This window comes from Arachis duranensis, chromosome 8 (genome assembly GCF_000817695.3).
Source record: "Arachis duranensis cultivar V14167 chromosome 8, aradu.V14167.gnm2.J7QH, whole genome shotgun sequence".
NCBI lineage: Eukaryota > Viridiplantae > Streptophyta > Magnoliopsida > Fabales > Fabaceae > Arachis > Arachis duranensis.
In genome coordinates, this window is record NC_029779.3 from 17896296 (window position 1) to 17914491 (window position 18196).

General features: G+C 33.5%; 3 protein-coding genes across 4 annotated transcripts; 1 reads left to right on the top strand and 2 right to left on the bottom strand.

Annotated features, from left to right (window-relative positions):
- Positions 1 to 4417: 4417 nt before the first annotated feature.
- LOC107461194 (uncharacterized) lies at positions 4418 to 7323 on the top strand. 2 transcript variants are annotated; one of them, XM_016079663.3, is made up of 5 exons: positions 4420 to 4848; positions 5005 to 5119; positions 5209 to 5784; positions 5868 to 6051; positions 6599 to 7323. In XM_016079663.3, exons 1-5 carry the CDS (start codon positions 4772 to 4774, stop codon positions 6622 to 6624), a joined length of 978 nt encoding a protein of 325 aa, XP_015935149.1. In that variant the 5' UTR covers positions 4420 to 4771; the 3' UTR covers positions 6625 to 7323. The 2 variants fall into 2 exon arrangements, with proteins under 2 accessions (XP_015935148.1, XP_015935149.1); XM_016079662.3 differs by lacking the exon at positions 6599 to 7323 and having other exon boundaries at positions 4418 to 4848; positions 5868 to 6592.
- A 114-nt stretch (positions 7324 to 7437) lies between these two features.
- On the bottom strand, positions 7438 to 9795 carry LOC107461195 (cytochrome b5). The gene is made up of 6 exons (XM_016079664.3): positions 9643 to 9795; positions 9497 to 9541; positions 9257 to 9289; positions 8711 to 8879; positions 7920 to 7971; positions 7438 to 7794 (listed from the first exon to the last, which is right to left on the bottom strand). The coding sequence occupies exons 1-6, from the start codon at positions 9680 to 9682 to the stop codon at positions 7441 to 7443; spliced, it is 693 nt and encodes a 230-aa protein (XP_015935150.1). The 5' UTR covers positions 9683 to 9795; the 3' UTR covers positions 7438 to 7440.
- Positions 9796 to 14488: 4693 nt separating this feature from the next.
- On the bottom strand, positions 14489 to 17347 carry LOC107461113 (uncharacterized). The gene is made up of 3 exons (XM_016079578.3): positions 16139 to 17347; positions 15009 to 15763; positions 14489 to 14680 (listed from the first exon to the last, which is right to left on the bottom strand). Exons 1-3 carry the CDS (start codon positions 17188 to 17190, stop codon positions 14562 to 14564), a joined length of 1926 nt encoding a protein of 641 aa, XP_015935064.2. The 5' UTR covers positions 17191 to 17347; the 3' UTR covers positions 14489 to 14561.
- Positions 17348 to 18196: the final 849 nt, after the last annotated feature.

Sequence of the window (18196 nt, forward strand, 5' to 3'; positions counted from 1 at the left end):
GCCCATGCACACTTTTCTATCATAATCACAATCTATATGGGATATAATGTCTATACACACTCTTAAGTCATAGTGTCTGCCACATTTTTCAATCATAATCATAAGCATGGTCAATCTTATTCATAATCAAAATCAATATCGAGATCATAAGCCTTTATATTCATATTTATCACGAGGATAATCGTCCTCAAATCGTGAGATAGATACACCACTGTTCTCATCATGGGTGGGACAAAACTACCATATCCACGAATCTACAATGCAATGAGCAAGTGGAACCGTGCCACCATCCTTGTCAGGCAACTAATAAATATTACAATTCAAAATCACACATTAAGACCTTTCTTTTTTAAGAATCATATTTGACCCATTTACTTTAATAACAATATATATTTAGTTCACATTATGTCAAGAGTCACCTTCATTTCTCATTTAATCTAAAATTTACAGTCTGATTTTCATACCATTTAAAAACTCAATTCATTAGATTTTTCACACTCATTTCAAAGCTTATGAATTAGTTATCAGGAATCATATGGGGTTTACAGGGGGTTACAAGCTTATTGAAAAGGTTAAATAGTCAAAAATAGAGTTCTTTCAAGAAAACAGAATGTGTGCGCACGCACAATTCTATACGCATGCACATATCAGAGCCAATTTTTCGACGGGTGTGTACGCACCACCTTGTGCGTATGCACAACTTGCAACTTTTTTTTGGCGTGCGTGCACACCTCCTTGTGTGTATGTATAGCCTCCAACACACCCTGTCTAGTGCGCACTCACGCCTCTGTGCGTATGCACCAACAAAACTCTAGTGTGCTGCAAAATTCTGAAATTTCAATTTTAAAGCCCAATTTTCAAATCTTCATAATTTTTCCTATAAAAATCATTTTTCGTTCATTTTTTGAACGTCATAAACTAGACAAACTTAGTTTTCATTCAAATCAAGTTTTACAAATTTTCGAGATCCGATGGCCAAGTTATAGCCCGCCAAATTTAACCAAAATCTTCGAAATTGTAACATTTTCTGGAATCCTCCAAAGCAACTTTATTCAAAACTAGTTCTTTTCATAGAACTCATTTTTCACTTAACCAAAATCCCCAAACTAACTTCAAAACCATTTTAAGTTTAAACCTCTTTTAAAAGACTAAAAAATCATACTGTTCACAAATTACAAGCTTAATAAAATATCATAATCATTTATTCTTAAATTAATCACTTAAATTACCTTAAATAAGGATTTATTAAATTAGACCACACGACAAAGTCTCTAGACTTTAAGGGGGCAACAACCAATCTTATTTTTCTTATTATTCAATTTAATCCAAACTTATAAAAATTTCAGCAACACCTCTCATAAAACTCGGACTTTACCACCCTTCAAGGGTTCCATCAATCACAACAATTAACTGATCTTTTTTCCCAATAACGATCAAAACAACAAGGTTCTCAATCCATTCAATTTAACCAAAGTAATATTATGGGTTAAGTACGATTTTGGTCCCTAAGGTATACGCTGAAAATTTTTTCGTCCCCAACTTTTTTTGCATACAAAATCGTTCCCTAAGGTTCAACATAATTTTAAAATCATCCGTCGGACCAAAAAACCCTTCTCTTCTTCTTTCTCCTCTTCTTCTTCACAACATCTCTTCTTCTTTATCGAAAGTAAAAACAGAAGCAGAAACAAACGCAAAAACAGAAGCAGAAAGCCAAGGATACCTCTTTCTATTCTAGAAAACAAAAGCAGAAATAAACACAGAAACATAAACAAAAACAAAAACAAACGTCGTTCCTCCTCCTCTTTCTCTATCCCCTCAAAGGAGCTATCCTCGTAGAAACAAATACAGAAACAGAAGCAGAAAAAAATGCAGAAATAGCCGCTCATGGATGTGCAATAAGATCGAATAAACAGAATCCAAATCAGAAGCACAAGAACAATAAAATCAGAAATACAAGAATAATAATCAAAAATCAGAAGATCAAATCAGAAGTAGAACCCTGCAGAGGACCAGCGACAAGGACTAGAAGCACCGGCGGCAGTGACGGTAGTAGGGGATGCGAAACAGCGGAGGAGCTTCGGCGACGACAGTGGGTTCAACAGACGGCAGCGGGTGATCCCTTCCCCATTTAAATTATTTTTTTATTTTATTTTATAATTTTTTTTAGTTAGGAGTAATTTAGTAATAAAAATTAAAATTTTGGTAAAAAAATATGATTTTAAAATTAAGTTAAATTTTAGGGACAATTTTGTTTTTTGTATGTAAAAAAGGTTAGGGACGAAAAAATTTTTCGACCTATACCTTAAGGACCAAAACCGTACTTAACCCTAATATTATCAATATAACCAAAATTTACAGCAAGCACTCAGTCTCAATAATCAGAAAACAGTCGCAATCCACTCATCATCATAATAACTCCCAAACCAAGTACAAAAGCCAACTCCATTCACTAATTACTCATCATATTTCTGTTCATGCAATGTTATCAAGCAACCATTTTAACAAAATCCAACTAAACATAATCAATTAAAATCAAGATTCTCAGCCTTCTCAATCAATCGGGTAAACAATCACATCCATTTAAAATAGTTTAGTTCAATCTATAAAACTCACATAATCACAAAATATATATTTTTCGTATCAATATCGATTTATAACAATTTTTGGAAATAAAATGGGTTTAAGAAAAAGTCTCTACCTCAAACGTGACTTAACTACGCGACAAATTTCCCTTTATTCTTATTTTGCAGCAGCGGCGTCGAAATCCGACCATCCCCGCAACCGCAAACGCCATTAAATACAATATGCAAGAACCGTAACTTAACCCTAAGACATTAATATCGCGAAAACCTCAGTAACTAATGATAGAATAACAACGGTAAAGATTTTTGGGAGGCCATAGTTGATTTATGTTTTAGGCTGGAGGCTATGGTTGATTATGTTTTGAGTCGGAGACCGTGATTGGATTAATTATTGGTAAGTTTAGTTAGAATAGTTCAATGGTATGTAATGAAATATTATGGTTATTATATTTGATTGAAATTTATATAAGTAAAATATGAAGTTATAGTGTTTTACTGATTCTGTTTGCTCCATTTTATTGTGTTAAGTTTTGCATTTTTAAAAAAAAAAGTAAAATATGAATTTAGGTTTTGGATAATTAATTGTTATTACTCAAAAATGTTCATAAAATAAACAATAATCACTGCGGTTAAAAAAAATTAAATTATTTTAAATTTTAACTATTTTATATTTTTTATTTAGATAGGGTTGAGTTAATTAATTTAAGCGCAATGTTAGGGAATCAAAAGGGTATTAGCCAAATATCTTTGGATGAATCCAAAATCTCTACGAGTTAATATATATGGATGTTTCGTCTGCTAAGTATTAGAATGTTTCTTTTTCATACTAAATGGATGTTCTTTTATATATTTTTCGAATTTTTTTCTATTGCAAATATGAATGTCTCTATTTCTTTAAGAATTTCATATTTTTTTAAATTTTATAAATATTTAATTATTTTTGCTAAAATATAATTGGATGTTTCTTTTGTTAAGTATTATGATATTATTATATGTTTCTTTTGTTAAGTATTATGATATTTTTTCATATTAAATGAATATTTTTTTCATAATTCTATAATTGTGTAGTTTGCAGTCTCTTTAATCATCAAAACGGTACCTAATATTACAAAACGCAGAGAACAACATCGGCAACAAACCCCTAATTACAAACATGTGTGTTGAATATAAAATAGGAACTCCATCACCCACCATTCTGCACTCTAACATGCTCCCTGCACACTTCAAGTACAAGTCAATCAAACCACTTCCTACATGAGAATTCCTATGGAACTCACTCTTAATCATCTTAGCATGAAACTGCATCCCCTGCCAAATCTTTGAGGGAAGTAAATGCAGTCAAAACACTAGCCATAGTGAACATGTCAACCTCCAATCCCATTCTAACCATCTCACAAAACAGTGCCGACGCCTCCGATCCGTCGCCGGTGTTGTCCGCACACCACAATCATCGAGTTTCAAGAAACCTCATCCCTCCCACCAAGCCCCATCTCATGAAACAGCTTTTCGCCTCACACAAGAATTCCTCCTTGCTATAACTCGTGAGCATGGCATTGTTAACAGAAGCATAAGAATTAAACCCACCCATCACCACAAAGCACAGCGCATTGGTGAGAGAGAGATCTGTGTGTGATTATTGGAGGTGGATAAATTAATGTGAGAGAAAAGAAAAAAACTTTTATAAAATTTAATATAATCTTTTGTTTTTATATGCTTTTCCTTAATTTAATCAATAATTTACTCCTTAAACCAGTAAATCAATCAGCCAATAATCCGATGGGTTCAATTACTGGTTCCTTCTGACAACTACGCTGCCTATCTTATTATCTCGACCAGGTCAAAACACAGAAGCTTCTACTTTCAACTTTGAGGGAAAAGCCATGTTGTAGCTTCATGTTGCAGCTTTCTGGAAAACGACGGCGTACCACCCGACAAGCATGATGGCTATGACACGTGTTCTATATCCAATCCATAAATTCGCTTTACCAATCGCCAATAATACATTTAGCGAAACAAAAGAAGAGAAAATTAATTAGTTTCGTGAATGTGATCACGTGTATGGTGTAAAGTAACCGGATCCACCAAACGAGCTTCCTGTGTGCCAACTTCCATCGCTGCAAGCTTGCAACACAGATTCCATATCTCGGATTCATCATTCTTCTCCATTATCGATTTTATTATTCAATATCATGGCATCCACTTTTAATCGATGGGAGAAAGATCCTTTCTTTACCGCCGCCGAACAAGTTCAGGAGTCCGCAGACAGGTACTTCCCTATTCCTTTTTCTTTTCCCTTTAAGAATTCATAGCTTGTCTCGCGGGGGAAATAGGAAATTAAAATCCTTGTAATGAATTAATATGTTTACACATGAATCTGCCATTTTTTTTTGGGTAATTGATTTGCTGTGATGGTGTTTTGAAGGATGGAATCTGCGTATAGGGCATGGATTCATGCAAAGAAAGATGCGTGCAGCCCTTGGAACTCTGATGAAATATGCCGGGATGTGCATACTGCTCTTGGCACTGCTAAATGGCAGGTAATTGCTTAGCTTCTTGTTGTAATTGTGATTTGGATTGTTGGATCATGATGCTGAGCATTTGGTTGCATTTTGGGGGGCCAATGCAGTTAGATGAATTTGAAAAAGCGGTTACATCGAGTTATAACAATAGCTCAACTAAGGATGCAAGAAATAGGCACCAAGATTTCATTTCTGCCATTGTTGACAAGATTACAAAAGTTGAACATTCCTTAAATGAGTCCCTTCATCCAGGTAACAAGGCGCCTCTGCCTTGGGTGCGTCTAGATGAAGGAGAAAGAGATGAGCTCGCATTGTTCCTTTCCGGTGTGCCAGAGGCTGAAGGAAAATCTGTTGGTAGAGACCATGAGGATTCACAGTCAACATCTGGCTGGGGCTCCACACTAGAAGTGGAGGACAAATCACCTGGGCATCGCAGGGCGGCTAGTGCTGATGCCCATGTTAGTTCTTGGAAAATTGCTGTTTCTGATGAGCTTCAACAACGCAATACCCCCGATGGTTCTTCTGGTGCTATGCATAAGGTAGCCAGTCTCTCTGCGTTTGTTAGCTCCATGGAATCAGTCTCTAAGTTGAAGTGGGCCAAGAATGGTTATAAAAAGCTCAAAGCAGGAAATCATCATCAAGAAAGTGATAATGCACTGCTACCATCAGTGCAATTGAATGGGGTATGTTTTGAGTCTGATTTAGTACGAGTATTTCGATTCATTAACCAAATCATTAATACTACCTTTTGTGTTGATGAAAAAAGGGCTTGAATTCATGCTATGAAAGAAGTAAGAGTTACCTTGATAGCTGTGATGAATGTTATGATAAGCAACTATATGGATGGTATGGGGCTATTCAAAGACAGCTTCAAAGATCTCAATACCAAATGCAGTACAGTAGGCCTGTTCAGTTAACTGTGTGGATATCTATTCTCCTTTGCATGATAGGTAAGCTCTGGATCTTTCTTTGTTTTCATGTATGAAACTTTATTCCTACAAAAAAGTGTGCATTTGCATGTTCTGCAATTTCTGAGCCTTATGCACTGCTTTGTACAACTGTACCTGATTCTGTTGAGTTTTTCATGCTTTCCCTGTTTGTGATTTTGTTGCTGTGTATATTTGACACATAGACACAAAGCTATTTCGAATTTATAGAACTTTTTTATATAAGATGCATTTTTTTAAGATGAACCTCAAATATCGTGCTAGAATCATATTTGAGGTGGAGAGGTTTTGTAATGTTTCCAGTTTTTAAGTTTCAGTAGGAAACTTCTATAGTTGGCTGTTTTTATCATGGGGTTTCTGTGAGCATCCAACCATATATCTTGGTGTATATAGTTTTGTGTTGTGCTCGCGCCTTATAGACTAAAGGATGATGTAATTGTGTCAATTGTTGCTTATACCAATGTTATTGTTCAATTATCATTTTATTTCTCCTCCATTTTATAATGTGAATACACCTACATGTTTGCTTACAATGCTGATTTCTCTGCAGTTTTAATTGCTTTCTGCACAATGTAGTAAGGAAGATTTAGATACATTATCTATCAATTTGTGGTTGGCGCCAAGGGGAATAGAAACATTCTTTCAGTACAAGCTCATATATGTTGTTGCTTAAGCAGGTGAGAGTTTTTTTCTGGTTCACTAACATACCCCGTGTCGATGTACAAGGTGGTTTGATATCACTAGGTAGTATTTAGAGTGGTCCTTAATCCTAGGCTGTGTAGCACATCCTGACCGTTTTGTACTACTTGATCTAGCCCCTCCATTTCAATTTTGTCTCACTAAAGTGTGTTCGAGACAAAGGGGGAATAACCTACTAAATGTCGTTTCATGTTTGTCTGTCTAGTGAATTGAGAACTGTATTGTGTACCAAAAGCTTTTAGGCTTTAGCCCTGCATGTTAAAATTCAGGATCATATAGTATCAAATTGCTGGAAATTAACAAGGAACCATGGAAGTAAAACTGGGTAGACTTATCTATATTTCTTTCAGCTTATGTGATGCTCCCGTTTTTGAGGATACAATCATACAAGGCAGTTGATTAACTAACTGTCAAGTCTACAATCTAGGAGAGAAAAAGTGATAATTGATACTGTCAGGGTGTATTGCTTTTTCATTTTGGATGGAAAGGGAAAGACAGAAAGATGTTTGTAGAACAAAATTGAGTCTACTTTACTATTGCCATTTTATTTGATCAATGTATATTATCTTGTCGTCCTGTTAAGCAAGCTTTATATTTATTTCCTTATGGAAAATATTAAAATATTCGATGCATGACCAACTTTTTAATTAGAAAAATGAGAGTGGTGTTTGGATTAAACGAGCCAGTGAATAACTAAATGTGTGGGTTTGCTCTGGTAAGTAATCGGTAGCCAAAATAGAATGTGCCAACAAGAACTGGAACAAAGAACTCGTAAAGTGTCTCAGACATGGACTTGGGATCCTCTTTTATAACGAACGCACTCATCTCTTTGTTCTTGGACTCCGTATCCGCAACATGGTCCTTGGCTTCTACCTCTTCTATGGTGGCACCTTGCAGGACACCCACCTGGTGCTTAAGGACCAAGTTCTGTGCTCCTTTGCTGTGTCCAATTGCATCGAACTCCTTCGTTGCATCCTTGCCTGCTAACTCCATCAACACCTCTTTGCCGCCAGGGCGTTCCTCCAAGAACTTCATGACACCCAATACCTTTAAAAGAAAATGAAGTTATATATATAATCAGTTTAAAGTTAGAGTTTTGTTCGCACCAACAATAATTTAATTTTGGAAGTGTCAAATTAGAGAGGCAATGAGGCATGGATAGAAATATATACCCTGCCATTGATCACAAGCCAACAAGCTTTCTTGGATTTGTGTTGGAAAACCCTCTGATTCGCCATGATTCAAGAGTTTTGAGGCTAGTTCCTGTAGTTTGAAACACTTTCCAAGACTCCCAACTTTTTAGCATAGTGAGTGTTAATTTGATTGCTTCACTCACCGATGCTACTTCCAAGTTACAACCACATTTTTCACTTCATCCGTGGGTTGGACTAGTGGTGCAACAGCACGTGGAGAGGAAAGTAGCTTGTCAATAATTTCATGGATATTAAATAAACGATTCAGCTGACATGGGATATATGTTAGGCTCATTATTAATAAAAGTTTTTATTTTTATTTTCAATTTTAATAAATGCATACAAGATATATGGAAACTTAAACTTTATATGTTTTCCATATAAAAAAAGAAATTCAACTGATAACCAAACACATATTAGCTAACTGATGGTCAAAAGAATGGTCGAGATTGATTTCACTCCAACCAAAAAGATATCTTATGGTTCATTAACACTAATACACGCTTTTCTTAAACAAAAACAAAATAGAATTGCAGAAGCTGATATTGACACAATAGACAGACTAACACTAAATATGATTTTCTATTTATGAAATGCAAGGACCAAAAAGGAAGAAAAGGACGAAACTAAGACACCATTGAATCTCTACATGCTTCTTGTTATTGCAAATGCCATAGATGACCATGGCTAAGCAGCTTTAGGTAGCTCTACACTAAGTTGAACGGGGAAGCACGTGCGAACGCACACACGCGAAATGAAACAGAGGCTACCCAGAACTTTTTATTTCTGTGCTAGCTTTAGATAACTCATTGGGGTTGCCTTTCTCCACCTTATTGTCAAATTCCATTCCCTGAAATGTGATCCGTGATGACCGATACTTGCTACCATAAGCAGTACCAAACCCCCAACCAAGTCCTACTCCAACGCCACAGCCTCCACCTATCCAATAATAATAATATTGTTCTTGAAAGATTGAACGAACAATCCAAGTACAGATACCACAAGAACTAAAAGTCATGAATTTGGAACCAAAATGTTACAATTTTGAGGCTGTCCATGTTCATGCCTTAAAAAATCATTATGAAATTTTCTCTTGGGAACAATGGCAGGATTACAGAAACCATGTCACATAACTTGATTGTATCAATGTCATATAATATGAATAACCAGAACCAGAAGGATCATCATTTGCAACAAGATTATAACAGGAACCTGTATAACAGCAAGGGTATGCATGCTATTTCCATCTAATGAAAACTGAAACTGAAAAAGCGAGAAAAAAAAGCAAGAGGGAAATGGTAATTAACTAATTATACCTGCACCAAGACCCAAGAAGTTCAATGGCATACCTGATGAATACACGAAAAAAAAACGGATCAGATAAATTGACAGTAGTGCAATAAGAGACATAGCAGACTGAGACTTGAAATTGACAAAATTACAAAAAAAAAAGGGATCTCAGATAATCAAATTACAACAATATTACGATCAAAGCACATGAAATTAAAAGAATGATTAGCGAAATCAGAGGTTTTGGAAGAGTGAAAAGAAAGGACCTCCGAAACCCCATCCTACACCGAAACCGCAACCTACTCCGAAACCTGAAAACGCAACAATAAAGATCAGCTCGAGTGAGTGAAATTTGTGAAAAGTAAATTCAATGAAGAATTCATGAAGAACCGGAGAGACAAATGTAGCATACCAAATCCGACGCCAACTCCGTTGAAATTAGTGATGACCATGTTTCTTTCTTTCTTACCGGCTTAGCACAGCACCGCACCTACCGTAGCAATGAAATCAAATCACTGCTATATGGTTCTTTTCGACCCGCCCGTTATGTACTAAAAATGGAAAGCCCATTTGGACTCGATGCACCTAAAAGAAAAAGGTCATTCGGGTCGGGTTTCCGGCCCTGCCCATAAACAAAAGGGCAAGTTACTCATCTAATCGGTGATTAAAAAAAATGGTGAACTCTATCTATTTCTCTAAAATAAAAGATAAATAATTTTTTATAATATATTTAATAATTATTAAATAAAATTATTTAACTTTAATATCTAAATTTTAATTACCTAATCAATTGATATAATTTTTTTAAAATTATAAAAATCAAAATTTTCTAAAACTCTCTTTTGATAAATCAGAGAGAAGGAATTACATGTACATATATAATATAACAGCAAAATCAAAGGGGTTAAAAAAATAAGAAAAGGAGACGATGGTGATCAACTTTTTTTTTTGTATATTTGGTAGGTGTTTGGTGAAAAAGTGAGTATGGGTGATTGATAAATATGATGAACATATGAAAAAATTAGTTAATAATATTAAATAATAAATTATCTGATACAGAAAATGTAGTAATACATTTTCTTGGAATAACATAAATATAATTTCTATTGGTTTTCGACTTCAAAGAAGCACTAAAAATTTTATTTATTCTTTTTATTTTTTGAAAAATTTTTATTGTATGGTTAAAATTATAAAATGTAAATTTTCTAGTAATTTATATAAATTGTAAAAAAAAATTATATCTTGATTAATTAGCTAGTTAGATTATCATAACTTAGGTTAAATTAAAAGTTAATATTAACTATGATAAATCAATCTATTTTATCTAACAATTATTAGATATATCACATGAAGATAACTTATCCTTTATTTTAGAGGGGATTGAATAAAATTCACCAAAAAATAATAACATTAATGTATTAGTATATTACCTAACTTCAAAGTTCAAACAAATTAAGAAAGTTGCAAATAATAACGGCAAACTTTTCTTCTCTCTCTCTAGAAGGACCCGCTAAGATCCTTTGGGATTATACATACTCAAATATGAAATATGAACCCTATGCATAGAGCAATCATGGAAACAAATTTAACCATTGAAAAAATCAAAAGGGTGATTTTTCTTATTGGCTCTCTCAAGACACCGAGAGCCGAGAGGGGATGGTTTTCCTACTATATATTTTCTATAAAGAGCATTAGGATATTGTCAAAGACTCAGTGTGCACTTTTGTTAGAAAGCTTTAGAGTGATTCCTCAACTATAAAAGATGTAAACCAAACTCTCATTGCAATGATCTTCTCCAAAGAATGACATGCAAATACTAACGAAATTAGGATCTTCTCCAAAGAATGACATGCAAATCGGTAGCAGAGCAACTCCTTCACCTTTAAGTGTTCCAATATTCAAGTGTTTCATTGGTTCTAGCTATTGATCTGGCTCATAATTTTTATACATCTAAAACCACTGGAATATCCTACTTTTCAATCATCGAAGAAGTACTAGTTTCAGCACTAAGGATGAGTTTCTACTTTGCATTTCTTGTTCCTTCTGTTGTCGCAGCAATTTGCAAGACCAAAATAAATAAATAAATGAAAGAAGATTATGCTTTGGAACTTTTTAATTCGAGCCAAATTACTTTTCAATTCACTTTTTCATTTGACTAGTGATCCCCAATTGTAGGTTTTCTCTTTGAAATTGCAAAACCTTTTATGCTACCAAATACAAACAACATTACTACAAAGAGAAACAGAACAACAGAGCATGAACAATGAATGATACAGAGATATTTATTCCACACACAAGAAACTTGAAAGTTTAAGAAGCAAGATACATGGATATTGAAGAATTCAAGGCACAATCTTAAAAGCTCTGGTCTTATCGATCCAGCCAATGAAGGAATTCTAGTTCCTGAAAATTAAATCCACAAACCGCGAATCAGCGACCTCTTCAAGTAATTAATTATTTATTTTCAATTAATATTATTATAATAAAGATATATATAAATTTATGAGAAAAATATAACTTGAATTTTTGTATTGAGAATTTACTAAATAGTTAAAATAACTTTATGTCACAAATCAACAAATGTTAACAATAGAGTTGATGTATATATCTATTAAAATAGGTTACTCACAATTTAAGACTAAATAGAAACCGTAAAATTTGACAGGTGAAGACTTAGCTACATGAAATATATCTATATAGCACACATGATGAATGAACACAGCACAGCTTTAATTTGTGTTTGGACTTTCTATTGTTTTCTTTGGTACACAATTAATAGTGTTTGTCGACATTTTCTTAATAAATTCGAGTTATTTAAATGGTTAATTTATATTACTTGTTTGTTTATAAATAAGTGTTAGGTTTTAAATCTTAACATTGTATATGCAGTAATTTATTTGCTAATGATCAAAATTAATTCTTAACCTGTTAAGTTAGGAGAAAATATTATATATGTATCGTACCCTATAATTAGAAAGTAATGACTTATACTTTAACCATGTCAGAAAATTTGAAATTGAAGATAAACGTGACCTTATTACGTAAACAGTATTCTCCAAAAATTTTGACATTCGCTCAACAAGATTATTGAACAGTTCAAACATTAAAAGTCTATAAAACGGTAACAACATCAATAGTCTTAAATACAGGTCATACAATAGCAACTCGATTATATATGTAGATTTTAAGAGATTTTCTACTGACTTGAGTGTTGGAGTTCTTTTTGCAAGTACCACGCTTGAATTTGAGTTCAAGGAGAATACTTTAGACGACGAACAAGGCCATCTCCTGCCATCAACATCCAGGATCCGACGTATAACGCGGAAAAGAATATCCTCACCAAAACAATATATAATTACATTATATATAGTAAACTACTAGAGCAATATTATTTTACAAATTGACCCAACCTATAAAACAAATTCTTTTTTCATGCAATTAATTACTACCCCACTCCCTCTTGTCACCGAATAAGTATTGAAGAAGGTTGAATTTCGATGTTCAAAAGTAAAAAAGAAAAAAAAATAAAGGAAAGAAAAGGAGCAAGAATTGAGCAACATAACGAAGCAACATGTTGATAAATGATAATGGTAGACCTATAATGTATTTATTAGCAATCTACAATTGTCAGTGAAATTGAAAGTGGTCATTTGGTGGCACGTGAAGCCACTTGTGTATGTTGAGGCTGAGGCGAAAGTGTTCACGCCTAATGTGGCAGAATATAATCAATCACGTATTCAGAGAAGTAAAATGCATCTCTATCTTATCTCTATTCTTTCTGGCTATGATCTCCCCCTTTAGTTGTGTGTGTGGTGGGTGGGGGTTATATATGTATTTTCAAATTAATTTAATTCGGCTTTGTTTTCGCCCATCATACATTGCCAGCATCCTCCGACAATCTTGGTCCCCCTCTTCTACTACCCACTTTTCAATACAACATCTGATTCTCTTCTTCTACACCATAACTTGTAGCTCAAGCTTAATAATAATAATACACCATTTCTATTATCTACAAACTAAAACGTACCGACATAGTACTCTACTCACATATATCTTGCTATCCCTCACCTAAAAACACTCCTACATATTATTCATCTTTATATTAACACATTAAATTATGCTTAAGTGTACACAAAAATTTTTATATTAAATTATTTATTTATATAAAAATTTAATTTAGAAAATTTAAATTTTTTTGAAGAATATTATATATTGAGTAAAGTATTGTTTTTGTTCTTAATGTTTGGAGTAAATCCCAAAGTTGTCCCTAACGTTTTAATCGTCCTATTTAAATCCCTAACATTTCAAAACTGACTCAATGTAATTGACGGTGAGACAAAATTGAGATGATTTTGAAACGTTAGGGACTTAAATAGGACGAAAACGTTGGAGACAAAAATGATACATAGAAATAAATTTTAATTTTATCCTTCAATAATATCAATTTTTTACTATACATTGTATTCAATTATTTTTTAATCAGATTTAAGTAAATTACACTTAATCATATTACTTTCATTTTTAAATAAATTATTTTTTTATAATTTTACTCTTAAAGATTTTTAGTTATCATGAAATGTTTGTAGAATAACTAGTATATAAACTTGCAGAAAAAAAAATATATATACAATAAAATATAAATTATACCTTTTGTCTTTAATGTATCAAAATTCTTTAAAATTATAAAAAAATAAATTTATTTAAAATGAAAATAATGTGATTAAGTGTAATTTATTTAGATGTAATTAAAAAATAATTGAATACTATGTACAGTAAAAAATTAATATTATTGAAAGATAAAATTAAATTAAAATTTATTTTTATGTATCATTTTTGTTCCTGACGTTTTCGTCTTATTTGAGTCTTGAATGTTTCAAAATCATCACAATTTTGTTCCGTCGTCAATTCTGTTAACGGATCCCTAACGATAGGACAACATTGAGTAGTCAATTTTGAAATATTAGTGAGTTAAATAGGACATTGAAACATTAGGGACAATTTTGGGACTTACCCTAAAAGTTGAGGACAAAAACAATACTTTATTCTTATATCTTTTATTAAATAATGTCAATAATTAATATGTCTAATAAAATTAAAAATTAAAGACTAATTTAATAATTAAATTTTGTTAAAAATTTAATTATGCGACTAAAAATTCTTTAGAATGATTTGAGATATTAGTGTTTGATTTTTCTATCTCCATTTGACATTTTAAACATGTAAAGTACACGTTCTACTATTCTAGCACTTAGCTGATCAATCTCATAAACCTTCCTCACTGACAGAATACGCATAAAAGGATTCATATATTTGCTAACAAGCCAGTATCAACTACATTATTGGCTGAGCTGCTGCAATATTAGCTTTTTTAATTCTCCTCCGTGTCCTCTGCACCTTTCTCCTACTCACTTCTTTCGCCGCAAAAGGTTCTCCATTAATGGTGGACAATCCTGAAAAAGTTATTATTAGACTATTAGTAACATTCAAAAGTAATTGGAAGAATATTACCTCCTGTTATAATTAATATAACATATATATTATATTATTTTATCCAATTTACAATAATTATTTTGAAACTAAAAGGTATATTACAATTAAATTAACAAATGAAAGAGTTATATGTATATAAAAATAAGATAAAAATTCAGGTATAGTCAATTTTGTATGAATTAAATTTAGTTAAATTATTTAAATTATTTAATTATTTTTAATTATCAATTTCACATTAAATTAACTGTACTTTGAATTTTCTCCTAAAAATAATTAATTAATTATTACCAGGCATGAGACCACCGCTATTACGATCATGGAAGTTCACTTCACAGTTGTTGGCTTCATTTTCATGATTAGAGTGATGATTTTTTTTCTTTTTCATCACTCTTATTAGCCTTGACGAGCGTGCAGCAGCAAAGAGCCACGTGGCATCCATGTGTTTGCAGATCATGCGCGCTGCATGGTAAGGAATCTTGAGACTCCTCTGCTGATGCTGCTTCTTCATGAAGACTATGCAGTCCAAAAGGCTCTCCCTCGCCATGCCTTTCATGTCATAAGCCTGTGACCTTCTCCAGAGGCTTTTCCTGTGCGTGTTCGCTGGGTTCGAAAGGCAAAGCGCTCTCGTTGAATCACTGATTGCACTTTCTGGATTCTTAAGCACAAGATTGCACTGTGCTTTGTTACTATAAAGCACCATTCTCTCCTTTCTCAACTTCAATGGACAAACTTCAAGTGCTTCATTGTACTTCACCAAAGCTTCTTCTACTTTTCCCAACCTCAACTTGTCATTCGCTTCTTGCTTTATCAAACCAACCAAAACCCTTCTTTCCTCTAATTTCTCTTCCCACAATGCCTTCTCTTTCTTCCTCCTATACACCTTCAAATTCAGCACTTGTTGCAAGTCCCTGTTGTTGTGTAATTTATGTTCCTCAAGTAGCAGCACTTTTGTGATGGTTTCACCCACGTTTGATTTATCTCCAAGAGTTTTAAGTTCAACCAAATCAACAAGGTACGAAGCAGCAATATCAATAACCTTGAACCTGGATTGTACAAATACAAATATGAATATATAAAACAGATAGACAGTGTGTAGTATCTTGCACTTTTTAATTTAGACATGAAAGGAGAAATGGTGTAAGACGCAATTATAAAATGTATGAATGCTTTACGGTGATGTTAGAAGCAAAAATTGGACCGTTTAATTTGTGTGCTTGAATTTTTTTATTTTTGTCAGATATTCCTATTTGTATACTTTAATTTTTTTTATTTTTTAAACACAAATTGAAGAATTTAAATTCAATTTGTGTACTTCTCACAATTTTAAAAAACATCAAAAATTATAAAAAATTACCATATTAAAATATATCATTCATCTCACTTTCATATTTAAATTTTGTAAATTTTGTAGCATCTACCTTGTATCCGAGTCCTTGAGAAGAAGTAGAAGACAATCAATCCCCATATACTGCCAATCATCCGAAGATCTTAAAATGTTACCGAGATTGATGATTACTTTTGGGATCTCAGCAATGATTTTCCTTCCAAATTTACTGTAACACAGGATTCGAAGGAGTCCAACACCACCTGGTGACGTGTGATTCACCAACCCACCCCACATGTGGCAAAGTTCTTTCAAGAATTCCTTCTGACAAATCAGATTCAGACATCTTTCTTTGAAAGCAAAACAGTTGAGAAGATGAATACACCAACACTGAAGTTGGCTACCCCATTCCTCAGCTTTTCGGTTCTCCATCTCCAAATCACCAACACCTCTTGTAAGCAAGTTCCTGTGGTACTCTACCCTCTTCTTCTTCTTCACTCCTACAAACTCAGAATACACCACTTCCAAGCAAGTACAAGCTAGATTCAATGTCACTTTCACCACTTCTTGTTCATACTCCGATACCGAATCGAATGTGCTTTCATAACTGGCCAAGTGCCCTAATGCTCGAACCGCAACCCTTTGTTCAACCCAACTGATTTTCCCCCTCAGAAGCTCTAACAATGGAGGTATAACACCTGATTGCACAGCTATTTGTGCAAACTCTTCCTTGTTCATGGTGTAAGATCCAATGATATGAGCAGCATAGTAGGGTATGTATATGTTTTGATTTGTGAGAAGCCAGGTTTTGTCGTTTATAGCTTTGTTGATTAGATTAGCCATGCACTTGAATATGCCAAGGGAAGGGAACTCAGGGTCGTTGGATTGAGTCATGGCAATGTGCCATAGTTCACTCAGCACCAACACATATTGATCATAATCTTCTTTATCCTCACATAGAGGCATCTCTTTGAAGTAGTTGGAGATTCCAACTCTTCTAAGAGATGCATCTGGTTCTCTCATGCTGCAAAAGAAACACCAAGGCTTGAGGCAAACTTCTTGGTCTTGGTGAGACTCCTCACTCATCATGTCCTCGCTGGTGTTGTAAGGAGTTTTGGTTACAAGTACCACTCTTTTTTTCTTCATCAGGTCAATAATGGGGATTATGGTTTGGAAAGTTGATGGAAGAAAAGGAATATTACACTAGTGGCGCATAAATAGAAGGCTTTCATAATCGAATAATTCAGTTTTTATGTTGAGAAAATTTTACCAGATACTCATTCATAATGATTTTTGGCATGTCATCATTACTATTTGATACCCTTCTTTTAATAATTGACGTAATGTTGAAGAAAGTAAATTATTCTTCAAACGAATATTCAAGTGTTCATTATTCATAGGGGACAAAAAGATCAGGTAAGCAACAAAATTTCAAGACTAGGATATAATAATATTGCACACATTGTATGTAGGCTTATTCTGCAACAAAACTTTCTATTTTTCTATGCATTTCTAGAGGTTCATTTGTCAACAAGTCTAGTGCTAGTGCTATAAAGCCCTTGTTTAAGGTAAAAAGTGTAGAAAATGCAATTAAACTGAAACTATATCATGGGATTCCACCTACCCTTTAGCCCACACAAGATTACAAGATGTAATAATGAATTGAGAAGAGAAGTAACTAAGCAAAGATAATTAGGGACCACATCCATAAATGGGAAAACAATCCCCTTCAAATCAGTAGCAAAAATGTGGTCCCAACTCCCAACAGATATTGCTAAACCTGCAACTTCAAATAAAAACATATATAAGAATATGAATTATAAAACATAACTAAGTACAAGTGGTTATGGTCTCAAGAATATGCGGCTGCCATATATAGGTGGAAAGCATAAAAAGGAGGGGTTTCTTAGATATTATCTGTATATGAAGAAGATTATTGCAGACATGCTTGTAATATTCAATGAACTGTGCCAAAATGATTGAGGCTAGCATTTTATTAATAGCTTGTTTTTGTTTGTAGCATTGGCATGAAATAAGTTCTATGCTCATGATGGCGAAGACTAGATCTGTTACCTCAGCACATCAAACTATGCGGGAATTGAGCATGTTTTGCCAAAATCCACATGGTCCCTCCTTGGTCATCCTAATTGCT

What these genes read in the sequence shown, in the direction of transcription:
- LOC107461195 (XM_016079664.3), bottom strand. Translation starts at nt 9,682, where the DNA reads ATGGTCATCACTAATTTCAACGGAGTTGGCGTCGGATTTG. An exon ending in CTTCTTGGGTCTTGGTGCAG is followed by an intron (nt 8,880 to 9,256) that starts GTATAATTAGTT and finishes ATTATTGGATAG; the next exon opens with GTGGAGGCTGTGGCGTTGGA. An exon ending in ACAGAAATAAAAAGTTCTGG is followed by an intron (nt 7,972 to 8,710) that starts GTAGCCTCTGTT and finishes GGCGAATCAGAG; the next exon opens with GGTTTTCCAACACAAATCCA.
- LOC107461113 (XM_016079578.3), bottom strand. Translation starts at nt 17,190, where the DNA reads ATGAAGAAAAAAAGAGTGGTACTTGTAACCAAAACTCCTTACAACACC. An exon ending in CTCAAGGACTCGGATACAAG is followed by an intron (nt 15,764 to 16,138) that starts GTAGATGCTACA and finishes TGTACAATCCAG; the next exon opens with GTTCAAGGTTATTGATATTG. An exon ending in TAGCGGTGGTCTCATGCCTG is followed by an intron (nt 14,681 to 15,008) that starts GTAATAATTAAT and finishes TAACTTTTTCAG; the next exon opens with GATTGTCCACCATTAATGGA.
- LOC107461194 (XM_016079662.3), top strand. Translation starts at nt 4,772, where the DNA reads ATGGCATCCACTTTTAATCGATGGGAGAAAGATCCTTTCTTTACCGCC. An exon ending in TTGGCACTGCTAAATGGCAG is followed by an intron (nt 5,120 to 5,208) that starts GTAATTGCTTAG and finishes GGGCCAATGCAG; the next exon opens with TTAGATGAATTTGAAAAAGC. An exon ending in CATCAGTGCAATTGAATGGG is followed by an intron (nt 5,785 to 5,867) that starts GTATGTTTTGAG and finishes TGATGAAAAAAG; the next exon opens with GGCTTGAATTCATGCTATGA.